The sequence below is a fragment of the Sylvia atricapilla genome, chromosome 8 (genome assembly GCF_009819655.1).
Source record: "Sylvia atricapilla isolate bSylAtr1 chromosome 8, bSylAtr1.pri, whole genome shotgun sequence".
NCBI classification, from domain to species: Eukaryota; Metazoa; Chordata; class Aves; order Passeriformes; family Sylviidae; genus Sylvia; species Sylvia atricapilla.
Window position 1 is genome coordinate 7036991 of NC_089147.1, and position 14990 is coordinate 7051980.

The window sequence follows — 14990 nt, forward strand, 5'->3', positions numbered from 1 at the left end:
AGTGGATTCCTGCACTATCGACCTGTGTTTGCAGCGTTGATTGGGATGCTCTGCAGATAATTGTCTAGCAGGTGGCAAAGTCGGAACTAATCCATCAATTGGTTAAATTCCACCTAGTCCAAATAATCTTGTTAGTAGCTGTTTTGCCCTTTCAGCAGTCACTTTAATTAATATTCAGGGTTGTGCAGACGGTCAGGTTTCTGCCCTGCTGAAGCAAGAATTGATTTTCTTAAATTTTAAGTTAGAATTAATTTGGAAGGGTCTTTTTTGTCCTATGTCAAACACTGCAGCCTCTCAAAAACTTGGAATAAGTATCACCAGCTTGATTGACACAACTGTCCTGTCTGGTTTTATCCCTTCCACTTAGAATATGTTGGCACTTAGAGAAATTGTGTAAGTAACTTCTGAGATGGATGGGACTCCCCGTGAGAATTTCATTCCCATGTTTCTGATTGCAGCATTACCTTATAATCAATTTTTTTTTTCTGTGATGTTGAAGACACTTTCATATTTGTGAGCAGGAACATATTTGCAATATCACAAAAACAATTTATAAAGCTATTTGAAAATGCAGGGCTTGATGTGAAAACTTCTGAATGCAAAGGTTTTCATCCAGGTCTTGAAAAGGATTTTTATCATTTCGTTGCAGAAGAACATGAAACAAAGTGAATATGAATTTTCTACACTTGGTGAAGTATCTGCTCAAGTTGAAGAAATCAAGCTGCTCTACTTGATTTCTTCTTGTTTTGGCAGCTTTCTGCTCCCTCAGGCTGCAACAACTCTGGTTGGATATAGTGGCAGAAACTTGGTGAATAAAAATCTTGAATTAATCACCTTAAACTATTTTTCAGATTTAAAAAAATCTTAAAAATTAAAAAAAAAAAAAAAAGAAAAAGAAAAATTCCAGGTTTTCACTTTGCTTTGAAAGTTCACAGTGGGTGAACTGTGATGTTTGCTGAAGTTGGCTTCTGGAGAGAGGTTCTTTTCTGTCAGGGTTAAATAACTTTTGTGAGTGACTTTAATAGGAACACAGAAAACTTTGAGACAATATTGAGTTGTTTTGCAGTGATTTAGAGGCCTCTCTCAAATACAGTGTTCAAAGGTGCTGTTTCTTTTAAGAATATGAAGTTAAATGAGTGAGTTGCAATACGTAGGCAAACCTTTATGGATTGTTGTGGGAAATTCTCTTGCCCTTGAATTGTTTTTGCCACAGGCCTACTAGTATAAGGTAACTTAAGCATAAATTGGTTTGAGTGGCAGGATTTGTGGACAGAGAGCTGATGTCCAGTGCACATTTGACTTTGCACTGTCAGCAATTTGTTCCTGTTTGCTTTATAACAAAGTGCAGCAGCAGCAGCAGAGCCTACGTTCATCATTTCCTCTCCATCAAATGCTTCCAGTCCTTTGCTGGCTGCCCCCATGGCACAGCTCTGCCCAGTGGAGTGTTCACTGCAGGTTTTATTGGTCTTAGGGCTGCATCAACTGACTCCTCCTGGCATGCAGGGTCAGACAGGCTGCGAGGGCAGGGAAAGGTTCAGCACGGTCAGTGGTTTTCTCGTCAGTCTGCACAGAGCTGCTTGCTGGGAAGGCTCAGCTGAAGTGTCTGTGCAAAGAATGCTTGCCACAAGCATCAGCTCATACTTAAGATCTAATTGTATTAAAAGAAATAAATCACAGAGCATTGCAGTGGCACCAGAGGGGAAGAAACTATATGTCCTGTCTGTAATTCTGGTTTGTGAATAAACAGGATGGGAATCTGAAAAGATGTCATGGCACTTTCATATTTCTAATACTTTTAAAATATCTCCTTGCTTTTGCTGAGCTCTGCAACAGTGTTTTTGCAGTCTGAGGGAGTACCTGCATTCTCAGGCTGTTCTCTGTTCTGCTGCCAGAAGTGCTCTGCTGACCTGTGCACACTCAGTGAAACCTCAGCATGACCCAGTCCCTGTTTCTGCTCTAAGAACAGGCACAGCTGAGTTTGTCGAGTGGAAGCCTTTGTTGCCTGGGGGAAAACCTCTACCTGAAAGAGATGTCAAGGTGCAGAATAAATTTACCAGGAATTTTTTTGTCAGGAAGCAATCTTTTTTTTTTTTTCCTACTTCCTAAACAATCTGGGAGGAAGAGATCTCTTAGGGAAACTGCATATGCTAACAACTTCTGCACCCCTGAAGTGAAGAGTGTGTGATTTTTTTATCAACGTCATCAGGTCTCTAGACCTTCTGATTTTTGTCTGGCCCCTGCAACGCATTCATTTGCCACATCAAAAATAAAACTTGGGAAGAGGAAGAAACACAAAGATCAGAACTAAAAGGCTGAAATTGTCCTAAAAAGCCTTTTCCCAGGGCAAGTGTCTACACTGATTACACAGACATGGGCTGAAATTTGTTTCCTGAAGAACTGAATTTCCATCATTCACGTATCCAGCTTACCCTCAAGTAAGGGGCTTTATGCCAAGACTCGCCAATGTGCCTGTGAATTCATAGATATTTTATCTTCCACCTAGAGTTCTTTTTAGTGTTTCCAGAGCTCCCAGACTGGGGCTCAGATTGTTCCCATTTCCAGGAAGCAGAATTAAGAGATGTGTTTGCATTCTGACTGCTGCCAACGTGTGGGTAATGGAGGTGCAGCAATGGGTGGTTCTGAGCAAACACCTGGTTCCTTTCAGTGTGAGCTTAGCTCTTGTGGATTTTGCTCTCAAACTTCCTTTCCCCTTCCTTTCCCCTTCCTTCTCAGCTTCTTCCTCATTATTCCTGCCACATTAACACAATGTTAATACCTCATTTTCTTTCCAGTTGCCATTTTAGCATTAGACTGTGCCTGCCTGACTGTTGTTTTTGTTGGGGGTGGGCTTGTTTTGGCAGATGTTTATTGAACAAAACAAGATGAAAAGGCAGAGCCAGTTGCTTCTGCAAAATTCTGCTCCTGATCAACAGCTTTTGAAGGCTTTGGATGACAATGCTAAGCTAACCCACACATTAGAAGAAGAGAGGCTTCAACACCAGCAAAAGGTAAAACAAAATTTCTTTTCATCTCATCCAGAAGTCTTTAAAAACCTTCTGAATTTAAGGAGTGCTGTGTCTTAATTACGTTGAGAATCACTTGAGATCATATCCTCTGGTAAGAGCTTTGAGTTTAAGAACTGAATTTCAGAGAAGGTTGTGATTCCCTTCTTCTGAATCACTGGGCAGATATGGGTACAGAACTGGAAGGCTCCTGAGCCTGAAGGCTCTGGTTTAGACAAGTATTTTATTCTGGGTGTTAGTAAATTGCAGTTACAAGCAGTGGCTCAGGTTCCATCAAGTGAAGAGATGACAAGAGAATGTTTTGGACATTGAGTAATACAAAGGGTGTCTTGGGAGTATAAGGAAAGGACAGGAGGTGAGAGGTAGGCAGGGCACCCACAGGTCTGGGTCTTGCTGAACAAATGGATGGGGGAAAAACAGACATACTGGAGCAGGGAAGTGTGAGAGGATCTAAACTGATAGGATATGAACAAATATATTCTCTGAAATTGGACTAGGTCAATCTCTTCACTGGAAGAAATCACCATTGCCTCCCAGGAAAGCCTGAAAATGAGCTTTGCTTTAGCCCTGAAGCCTGTTCCTAAAAGTCTGTTAGCAGAATAACTCTAGGGATAGGTGAACAGTTCCTGTCCTTTCCTCAATGCAGCAATACTAAGACTGTGCAATCTCAAATGCTCTTCATGAGTATTTTGGAAGAATAATTGCCAGTTCATAGAAAATCTCTGCATCTTTGGCTACTTTGAAGTCTAGAGCAAAATGTCTGTTATTTAGGGAGGTGTGAAGTTACTGCTGCTCTTCATCTGAATCAGATGAATGCTGCCTCTGAATCAGATATTCCATAATTCCCCCACTGGCATCTGCATGAGTTGAGACAAGGGAGTTTAAATAATGAGCCTGTCAGTGGAAGCAGTAAGAGAACAAAAATGTCAATGTTCTCGTGCTTCAAATGAGGAAATGTTCTGAAATGAAATTCTAATTATGTGATAAAAACTCTATAAAAAGAAAAGGGAGCAACGTAAAGCTTAAGTACTTTGTAGCTAAAGACATATTTTAAAGAAGGGATAAAGCAAGTTGGGATCATAACAGAAAATTCTGACATCTCTCAGAGGAATCTGTCCAGCTCTCATTCAAAAATTTTCCTTTTTTAGGGATTTGTGCTTCACTCCTATACTATAACATGACATTTTCAGGCATAAGTGTGCCTAGTGGGTTATTTGCCAATGGGAGGGACAGAAAATGCCTTTTCTTGTGATGAATGCTCTTGTTTGCCAACTGCAGATTAAAGAATTAGAAGAGCAGCTAGAGAATCAGTCACTGCATAAGGAGATTAGTCGCCTTAAACAGCAACTAGAACTTTTGGAGGAAGATAAAAAAGAACTGGAGCTGAAGTGTCAGCATGCAGAAGAAAAAGCTAGAGACCTAAAGCATTCAGGTAAAGTTGTGTAATAACTTTCATTTTAGGGGTAAAGCGTGTGTGGGGTGATTGGTGCACATCCACATTTGAGACCCCAGAAGTTTTTGTGTAGCTGTGATCCAGATCTTTGCTTCATTAGACCAAGTACAGCAACTGCCTTCAGCTGCAGAACAGCTGTGTCCTAATGTGTGTGAAGGAATAACCTTGTAAAACTCCTGAAAGGAGCAAAAATCCTGTTGTTAGGTTGCCCCGAGTCTTACAAATAAAAATAAGGGAATGAGTGTCTGTGTGAAAGACACAAAAGATGATACCTGGACTTTAAAGTCACTCAGTTGATTTTTAATTTTTTTACCTTTTAAAATGTAAAAACAAGTTTAAAATACTGTAATTTTAATCTATCATTGCAAGAACAAAGACTCATATTCGCTATGGAAATCATATTCTTACTTCTGCTGTAACCTACTGTACACAGAACAATTACTAAGGATTTTTGTATCTAAAATAAATTCAAGACACTTTTTTTTCTCTGTTTCTGTTCTTCCCTAGTTAATTATATTTGACAGCATTTCAGGTGCAGAAAAGTAATTTCCACATTTTAGGTCTGACATGGAAACAAGAGACAAAAAATCCATTCTGCCACAACACAATTTTGACCATTTTTATGGGGAAAGCCCACACCATCAGCTAGACACGGATAAGTCTGGAGGTTGAAATTGTCAATTTCTTTTATCTCTTGTTAGTTCATTCTCAAATACAACCTCAGTTAGGCCATTGCAGCAATGGGATCAAGTTTTCCCTGCTCTGTCATTTCATCTGAAGAATCCTGTGTGAGGGAGAGTTTCAGTTTCAGTAGTAACTCAGGTTGGAGGGAGCATTTTTAAAGACTTCCTTTTTTTTTCTTTTCTTGAGACCTCTCAAAAACCTGGACTATTGAAATAATTATATCCACGTTTTGTATGTGGACCGTGTTTTGTCTTTGAACTTACTTCAATTTAGATAAGATTGTTGGCAAACAAGTGATGTGTTTCTGGGGATAATTTATTACTCCTCAGTTTTTCAGATAGATGTGGCTTCGGTTCATGGCTCTACCTGATCTGAGCTTGATGCAGTAGCTGCATTGAATTTTGAGACAAACATTTAACTTCAGCATGTGCTTAGATGTGGAATTATTGCATTTTCTTGACCTACAGCTTCTGTTTGAAATCTCCAAGCTCAGCGTGGAAGGAAGCTGTTTTCATGGGAATCCTGTGCATTGCTCTTGGTAGAAAATGTCAAAAACTGGACTTCTGGCATTGGAGCGGTTTAGTCTTGTTTGTTCTTTACTTAATTAGTAGAGTTTTTTCCCTAAACCTTCGAAGCTGGTTTTCAGAGGAGATGAGAGAGCCCAAGAACTCACTGTGGTTTGTGTCCTTGCAGTTGATGAACTCCAGAAGCGAGTCCAGCAATCTGCAAACCCTGCCCCGCCTCCGCCGCCGCCTCCGCCGCCGCCTCTGCCTCCTCCTCCTCCTCCCAACCCCATCCGGTGAGTGCTCACACCCCGGGCAGGCAGTGCTGCTCTGCACAAGCACAGTTCCTTACAGCAGCTGCTATCTGAGCAGGAAGAGTGTTTTTAAAGGAAAAAAAGGCTTTCTGCACCTGTCTGGGGCTCCTGAGCAGCAGGACACGCGCAGTGTCCCCAGACTTAACACCCTGACCAATTCTGAGCTGCCAATTCTGCCTTGCCAAGCCTAACAAATCGTCTAGACTGTGACTTTGGAGGAGGAGGAATACCTGTCTCCTCTAAATTTAGGAGATTATTTTTTTTTCTATTCACCTGATAGCTGTAATTACAGACTTGTGAAATGCTTTCTATTGCCAAGAAAACTCCTTTGAACCAAAGGATATGTTAGATTATTGTGTGTCCCTTCATGTCAGATACTGATGATGAAAATGCAGACTCCATTGAGTTCCCACAATCACTTTCATAATTTAAAAAGGAAGAAAAAAAAAAAGAAAATAAAAGAAAATCACTACCCAGCCACCCAGTCATCAAGCAGGTTTTGGGCAAAATTACCAAAATTTGGCTTGATTTCTGCAAAGGACTATAAAGGACCAGTCTATGCTGATGTATCAGGCATTAGACCCAAATGAATTAACTAAATGCTAAAGGGTGCTTAGTTAATTTTAAAAACTTAGCTAATCTTGTTGTCTGCTTGGTTTTAAAAATAAATGGACTTTGATGACAGTTTGCAGCCCTCTGGAATAGAAATACATCCAGGAGTCTTTTTAACTACTGTGTTAAACATAGGAATAGGTGTGATTATTGGGGAGAATTCATTTCTTTGTGCATCTTGCATTGTTTTTAGAAACCAAATGTGGTCAGAAAGATTGTGTTTGGCCTTTTGCTTCTTTTATGTCCATTAACTCATTTGGCCTGCTTGCTCCTTTCTTACTGATGGATAGCATGAATTAATGATGTAGGGATGTTGTGGGATTTTTGGTTTAAATTTGTGCCCTTTACTGTTTGGAAATTAATTTTAAGCCCTGTAGTAGCACAGTCAGACTATTTCCTCCTGCACTGTGACATGTGTGTGGATAGCAGGACATAGGCACTGGATGCTGCATTTTTGGGACAGAGTTTTGACCTTTTCAGCAGGGATGTCACTGTGCTGTGTAAGGAATGATGTTCAGTAGGCAGTGACTGGCCTTCCTGACACATCAGATGTGCACAGGAGCTTGTACTTGTTCTTGAAGATGAATCATTTGCTGATGTGGACTTTTACATTGTGAATATAGTGAGGGGATAATTATTTGACACTGTAAGGAGATTACAAACTTGGAAATGGTGAGATACTGATCACCATATTTAAGTGTCCTCTGGAGAACAATACTTCAACATCTACAGCTCTTCTTTCTGTTTATTATGCCAGAGCAGCTTCTGTTTGTCATGTGTCACAATGAGACACTGGCTTTTAATATTCAAATCTGGAGTGTTTTGATTTGTGCCTAATGTCTGTTAAAAAGAAATAAATTCCTCTGGTGCATTTTGATGGGAGGCATTGTGGGGGGTAATTCAGTGTATCTGCATTCAAAAACCATCAAATGAGTCTTCTGTAAGTGGCTGTATAATCAGGTGTAATCAAGCTGGTGGTGTGCCACGCTCAGACTCATTCTGGCAGTGGGTGACCCAAGACAGAGTGACAATGTGCAGTTTCATTTTCCCTCCAAGGTCCCTCATGTCAATGATTCGCAAGAGATCTCACTCCAACACCAACGTGAGCAAGAAGGAGAAACCTCCACAGCAGGAGTCAGGTATGGCTCATCCCTTCTCAGCCATGTGGGTTATCCACTGGTACTGCAGGAAAAGCAGCTGGAAGGAGCTGGGGGTAAAGTTGGTTCAGATTGTCAACTACAGCTGTCCATGTGCCAGCACATTCCTCTGCCTTGCAGCCCAGAAGTGGGATTGCAGCCCAGGAATATGTGCACCAAGATGGGAAGTGGTGGCTTTGGTACTGTAGCTTTGGTATTGCTATGAGGGGTGGCTGAAGACTCTGGGCTTGTCTGGTTCAGAGAAAAGGAGGCTGAGGAGTGACTTTACTGCTCTCTACAGCTCCTGAGGAAGGGACAGGGAAGTGCTGAGCTCTGAGATCCCGTGACAGAGCACATGGGAGTGTTTAAAACTGCATCAAGGAATGCTTAGCCTGGACATAAGGAAGAATTTGTTTATGGTGAGAATGGTCAGACACTAGAACAGGCTTCCTCGAGAGAGGTGGTTGATATCCCTAGCTTGTAAGTGTTTGAGGTCCTTAGGAGCATGCTGTAACTTTTGGTCAGCCCTGAAGTGGCCAGGCTGTCAGACCAGATGGTCACTGCAGGGCCCTTCCAACAGAAACATTCTGTTGTATTCTACTGCAAACTTCCTCGAGATCCCAAGCCAATTTGTGTGGCACTCACAGCCATCCCTGCCTCCACAACTGAACTGATCATCAGCATCCAATTTACTTCTTCCAAAAGAATTTGAGGATGAGCAGTCTTCGAGGCTGCAGGACAAAAAACTCAAGGGAAGACCTAGCACTTGCTGTAACTGGAGAAAAATTCTGATCTTCCTGCTTGAGCTGCAGCATGTGCAGAGCTTTGTGCTTCCACAAAACCTCTGGAAGAGGCAGAGGACCAAACCTCTGAGCATTAAACAGAGAGCAGCTTATATTCAGCATGATACAGAGAAATTTCTGAACTTCCACATGGCAATTTCTTCTGTCCAGAGCCTCTCCACAGAGCTTGTTTGCTAAATACTTCAGTTTTCATCCCTCAATTCATATCTTCTGAAATTACCACTCGGAGTTGACTGTAATTCTAATCCTTTAATAACACTGAAAACCTAAAACAAAACAGTCTTGCACTAAGGTGGCTCTGCATGCAAAGTAACAGCTGAAATTGCATTTTATTGTTGTTAATGGAAGCTGGAAACTTGGTAGGTTGAGAACAGGAGTTAAGTACAGATTTACAAATGACTGTGAGTGCCTGAAGAGTCAGAGCTAGTTAGACAGGCATTGCCAGCTAAATAACCAAGGGTTTTCTTGCTGTTTCTCTCTTCCTTCTGAAACAGCAGGAGTTTGTTTGTAGTGAATTGCTTAATTCATTTGCTGCCACTTAAACAAAGAAGGGAACCTGGCTGAAATTATAGGATATAACTGTTAAAACCCCCCCTGCTGTTAACAGACTAATGGTATGTAAGTCAGGCTGGATTGTTGCATGGAACCAACAGGCAGGAAGTGGGAGGAAAAAAGTATTACTCCTCCCATTTTCAGGTGAGGAGGTGAGGAATGGAGTGACTTGGACAGAAATTCCTTAGGGGAATTTCTGGGAACTGGTTACCAGTCTGAGAGAAACAAGGTTGTTGGTCTGGATAGAATAGTTAGAGAGATGACCTTGTACCAAGATCTCTGATGAAGAGTCAGTGTCATCTTTCAGTAGAAGTCCAGTTATGGTGTCTTGATTTGGGTTCCTTACCTTGAAGCATCCTGGATGTTTAGATTCCATCTTTTTGTTGAGATTGTCACACAGTGATTGCAGGAAATTCTATGAAATTCTCTACTCCCCATTCTTTCATTATTTATTAGTAAACTAACAGTTCTGACCTTTCTTCAATTACATATAAACTGCTTTTCATCTTAATAGTTGAGCTGTTCTTAAAATAAAAATTAAAAAAAAGGGAAAAAGTTCTTTCTTGATCTAGTTATTATATCAAACTTGAGGCTTATTTTGACCCCTTTTAAGGACTTAGAATGAGTGGTTTCTGTCCCATACCACCAATTAAGCTTTTATATTTGAAACAGCCTGTTTGTGAAATTAAAGCCTGACATTAAATGGGCTTAGAATACAGAAACCACATCTCTATGAATCATCAATAGTACCCTGACAAGTGAGAGAGCAGAAGTCTTTTTAAAATTCCTGTTACATAAGGTACAAGGTTGCAGCTTTGAATAGGATCAACCCTATTTCTCCAAGTATTTGCTTTAAATGCTCTTCCCCCCTCCCCTTTCTGGTATGTTAAGGGGGTTTTTTTTGTTATCCAGAGTGCTGATAAGTTAACAGGTATTATTTAGGTTCATCACAGAGCTTCCCATGTCATCTGAATATTTTGCAGTCCTGACACCAAATCTCTTGAAAAAGCAGCCGTTTCCTTTCACATAATTTCAGTTTTTCCATTTATCTTGATGCAGTGATTTTGAAGGGGTGGGTTTAGTTCAGGCTGAGCTGTTGGTGTGTTGTTCCAGCCAGGTCCTCAACACCATGTGAAATGGGAGACGTGGTTGGGAGACATTGTCATGGGGCATTTTCAGCTTCTCCTGTGTCAGTGGAGCTGTGGAAATTGCTGCTGAGCCACAGTGGAAGCAGAGCTCTGTTCTTTCAGTCCCTAGTGCTTCAACTTAGAGCACTGAGCTTTTCCAATTCCCAAACTTGTTCCAGGAGCTTTGCTTTTTTCAGGATGTGAACCCTGCTTCTGTGCAAACTTCTGCAGCTGGGCATTTGCAAAGTCAGGATCCTCAATGTAGATTGGCATTTTATCCTTGAGGAGTTGAGCTGATAGCAAAGATCCCTGTATCCAGAATGAGAACATGTTTTTTATTTGGTACCATTTCTCTGCAGTTCCTGTCTGAAATGTGATCTGCTCTTTGACTTTTTTAGCAGGTGAAGAAGTCACAGATCTGAAGAGGCAAGCTGTGGAAGAAATGATGGACAGGATTAAAAAGGGAGTTCACCTGAGACCAGTCAACCAGTCAAGCAGGCCTAAAACAAAGGTTTGGAATAAGCAGCAGACCAATCATTTTAGCTAAGTACAGTAATTTACACGGAAAATAAACTTTCCTGTTTAATATTCAGAATACATTTTCCTCCCCTCATTTACTTAGCTTGATTTTGGATGAAATGAATTAGAGCAGCATATACCTGAAGAACAAAGAAAATGAAAGCAGCAGCAAGTAAAGGCCAGTTTCTTTGACACAGAAAAGAAGCTTGTAAACAAAGAGCTGCTGAGAAACAAAAAGCACAGAGAGAATACCTGAAGTGGTTAGAGAGGATGATCAACAAGTAGGCTGCATTAGCACTTTTATTTTTCTTATATGCAACACTTACACCTAATACCTGAATGTGGCCACTGTAGAACATTGCTTACCTCCTTCACAAAATCTTTATGTATAGTTTGTGGTTCACAGTGCTGAGAGCTGAGGCTCTTCTCTCCATCTGAGCAAGGAAATGGATGGAATGTTAACCCTGTGCCCAGGGGAGGAGGGGACAGAGGAGTGTCACACACCCCCAGGCCTGGGCAGCAGCCCCTGTGTGAGGTCTGTCTGCAGGTACAGACTCTGTCCTGGGCCATTTCATGTGGCTTTTAACATTTGTGTGTTGTGTTTGTTTACAGCCAGAAACACCAAAGCCCTCTGAAAGTGCAATGAAAGAGCTAAAAGGGATTCTGGTAAGGGAACTTTCATATTATATTTAATTTTCTTCTCATGGAGCTGACAGGGCCTTCTGTGCAAACTGTGAAACTTATGCATTTTGGTTTGAAGCCACAGAACAGTTTGGGAGTAAGTCCCCCAATTCCACCTTTGACTTTGGTTTGATTTAAGGATTGGTTTTGGTCTTTCTGGGAGAATTTGCCTTTGCACTCTGCTCTGAGTTTGTGTGCTCCTGCCACTAGAGGGGATTTTGTGGTCTGTGTCTGCCATAGATTCCTTGGAAACTTTCCAAATACTCACAGTGGGGATGCTTAGGGATGGAGAGGCAGCTGAGTATCTGTACCTAGTCCAAAGTAAAGCCCCTGGAGTGCACATGTAGTAGATGTAGTTGTCCTCATCAACTGGTGTCTTTCCTGTGGCACCAGATTTTCTGTTAGTGTAGGCAAAGTTTAAATAAAGCAATAGATCTGGTCTGTCTGCATTTACATGTAGAAAAAAATAGATTCTGAATAGCTGTTCACATAACCCCTTATCACAAAATAAAAACATTAAGCATGTTTGGTCCAGCTGAGAGCAATGTGCTGGGTTTGCTCCTGTGTCCTTTACTCAAGTGTTGCATTGCTTATTTTTAACTGGTTGCTTCTTTTGCACAAGAGCTAAAATTGTATCAGTCAGAAGGAGCTGTAGTTCTTGCTCCCTGACTTCTGTAACCCTGAAGCTTTGGCAGGGCCACTTTGGCAGGTCAGGTGAAATTCTGGCAGTATTGAAGCAAAATGCCTCTACAGAAGGTGAGTGGGATCATTCCCTGTGGTCAAACTGGCCTTACAAAGAACAGTTCAGTGGTGTTTTGAGGGATGCAAGATGGTACAGCAGAGTGTAGCCACAGCCTTTGCTGTGATTTAAAATCACCAGTGGGGCACCAGTGATGTGGCAAAGTTGCTGTTCTCCACTCATGTGAAAGCAGGGGAAGAAGGGAAGAAATGGTCTAGAAAGTCACCAGCCCCTAATGCTGAGCCCTAATTAGAGGGACGCATAATTAAATGCAGAGGTAAATAGGGAAGGAATAAAATGCAATGCTGAGAGTGTGCTTTAAGCAGAATTCCATAATTACAGGAACAGTGGGATGCTGTTTGGAGCAGTGAGGGTTGCACAGAGCTGTCCTGCCCAGGATCCCTTCGTTCTCTAATAGCTGTTTTATTTCTTCAGCTCTGTGTCACTGGCATCAGGGGAGACTGCACTGTGCCCCTCAGGGGGAGCAGAGAGAAACCTGCAGGCACTGACTGCACTCCTGGCCGGGGCTCCTTGCTTTTGAGCCTTCCAGGGTATTTGCAGTGCAAGACAAACTGTATAAAATGCAACTCCAGTCTATCCTTGAGAGCAGTGATTATGCACAGTCAGACAACAAACATGGGGGTGGAATGTGATGGAGTAAACATTTGTTGCTACTATGCTAATTATGCATTTTGTTTAGACCTCCATATAATGGTTACAAACAAAACACATTTATGTTGTGCAAATTCTAGAGTTTGAGTGACTCCCTTTTTTAAGTTGCTTTTGTACACATACATTTGTACAGATCTGGAGCATACTACTAATGAATAACCTGCTCAGTTAAATTTCCAATAGTTTTGAAAGAAATTTTTTTAACTTCTAGGCAGGAGTGAAGAATTAAGAGCTTCTTTGCAGGGCTCCTGAAAATAGCACAGCTCTTGCAGCTTGCTATTTCCTTTTGTTCTTGGCTATTTCTGCTCAAAAGTTACGTGTTTATAAACAAAAGATGTCAACAGAATGTTATTTATGGTCTGGAAAAGTGCTGTATGAATCTGACATGTTTTGGAAGGCTCAATAAACAAGAATTTATGGGAAGGCTCAGAGGGAGAATGAAATAGTATATGGGTACCAAATTTCCAGTTGCATTATAAATATTTTGGGCAAATTTTACAATCGAGTAGGTTCTGATCCAGCAGCTGATTGTTTTGAGTTGAGAAGTGCGTGCAATATGCACTAAATGTGTTTTTAAATTCCTGTGGGCAAGTTTGGGAGGGGTCAGGTTTGCTTAAAGCCTCTTTTCCTCCCACTTTAATAAAAGTGCTCCTGGACTTGCAGCTTCACTGATGCTAGCCTTGGCATAAGGCAGTAACAGCATTTATTTCTATTCTGTATGTATAAAAATCTCAGCTTGAGATCTGACTGTGTGTGAAAGAGGAACCTTGAAGTATATAGACGTAGGGTCAGGTTTATGGCAGATCAGCTGCATTATGAAATATAATATGCTGCAGTTATAGCTGATAAATTCTGACTTCTGCAGGTACATGTGTACACCAGGATGCAGCCATACAGGACCATGCTAAAATATAAAACCCACTGGAGCAGTAAAAGATGGATCTTTGGCTCTTTGCTAACAGAGGTTAATTATGTGCATAACTCTCTAGCGGTTTCCTAAGATCATTCAAATGTTAAGATGGAGGAAGTTGACAGTTTCTCACAAACTTGGAATTTGTTCATTGGTGGCAGGGCCAGGGCATCTCTCTTAAGCCTGGTATCAACCCCTAGTGTGTGGTAAGTTTTATCCCTGTATCATTAGCCCAGGTAAGGGTGGGATGGTGAGCACATCCCAGATGCTCCTGTTGTACCAGTGGAAGACCTCAGCATGCAGCTCTAGAACTGCAGTGTAAAAGGTTCTGAACTTGTGCACATGAGCTGCCTGGCAAAGGCATAACCTGTCCTCAGAGAGTTTCTCATGCCTTTTTCTTGCTGTAGGAAACACTGAATAAATCCACCAGTTCCCGAAGCTTGAAGTCCCTTGAGACAGACAGTGGTGAAACAGAGCTGGAGCGAGTCCTGCGGCGCCGGAAAGTGACCACTGACCAGGACAGTGGCAGTAAGTGCTGCCCTTCAAAGGACTCCTCTTCCTCTCCCTGCACTCAGTGACCCTTGAAGCTTTACATTCTCTTCCAGACCACTGCCATTGCAGCCATTATGGAGAACTTCACCTTTTTCTACAGTGACTCCTTTCCCTGTCTTACCTGTTGCTTTTCATCCCATTTTCTCCAAGAGATGCTTCTGTCAGGATTTTCTGCACACACAGATACCCTCAGATTCCTCTTTCCAGCCTGGAGCTCAGATGTTATTGCTTGAACCTACTGTGAAAATCCTCTTGAAAGTAATGCTAGCCAGAGAAATGAGATTTAGGACTGGTGACTTGAATTAACCTCTTCTGCAGACCAGGGGTCTCAGTTTTTAGGCTGTGCTTTACTGTCATTTTCTGTAAGAAACAGTTCATGTTCTGCTGGCTACAAACACAATTTATGCAAGTGTAAGTCCATGCCATAGCTGATGTAAGGGTGGCTGGTTTGAATGTCACTGCAGAGTTTTATCTTGGACTTTGCAGACAGTTCACTGGCTCCTCACTAGTATTGAGAACAGGCTTTTCTGCAGTCAGGCTGGGAGAGCACCAAAGTTGTGCCTGGGCAGGGCTGTGTGGGCAGCAGGACTTATCACCACCCCACAAGGCAGGAAGATCAACACAGCAAGTGCTGCCTGTGCTACAGGAAAGGGAAAAATCTTGGTGGGGAGAGCAGAAGCTGCAAATGCAGTATTTTGATACTCTCTTGC

General features: G+C 41.7%; 1 protein-coding gene across 3 annotated transcripts in view; it reads left to right on the plus strand.

Annotated features, from left to right (window-relative positions):
* Positions 1–14990, plus strand: part of SHTN1 (shootin 1) — a 54671-nt gene that overhangs the window by 31164 nt on the left and 8517 nt on the right. For 2 of the 3 annotated variants that reach the window (XM_066323518.1, XM_066323516.1), the window contains 7 exons: positions 2862–3008; positions 4302–4455; positions 5854–5959; positions 7646–7728; positions 10606–10718; positions 11339–11392; positions 14136–14256. In XM_066323518.1, the coding sequence (XP_066179615.1) occupies positions 2862–3008; positions 4302–4455; positions 5854–5959; positions 7646–7728; positions 10606–10718; positions 11339–11392; positions 14136–14256 (778 nt within the window). The remainder of the gene's footprint in view (positions 1–2861; positions 3009–4301; positions 4456–5853; positions 5960–7645; positions 7729–10605; positions 10719–11338; positions 11393–14135; positions 14257–14990) is intronic. The other variant, XM_066323517.1, reaches the window with a different exon arrangement.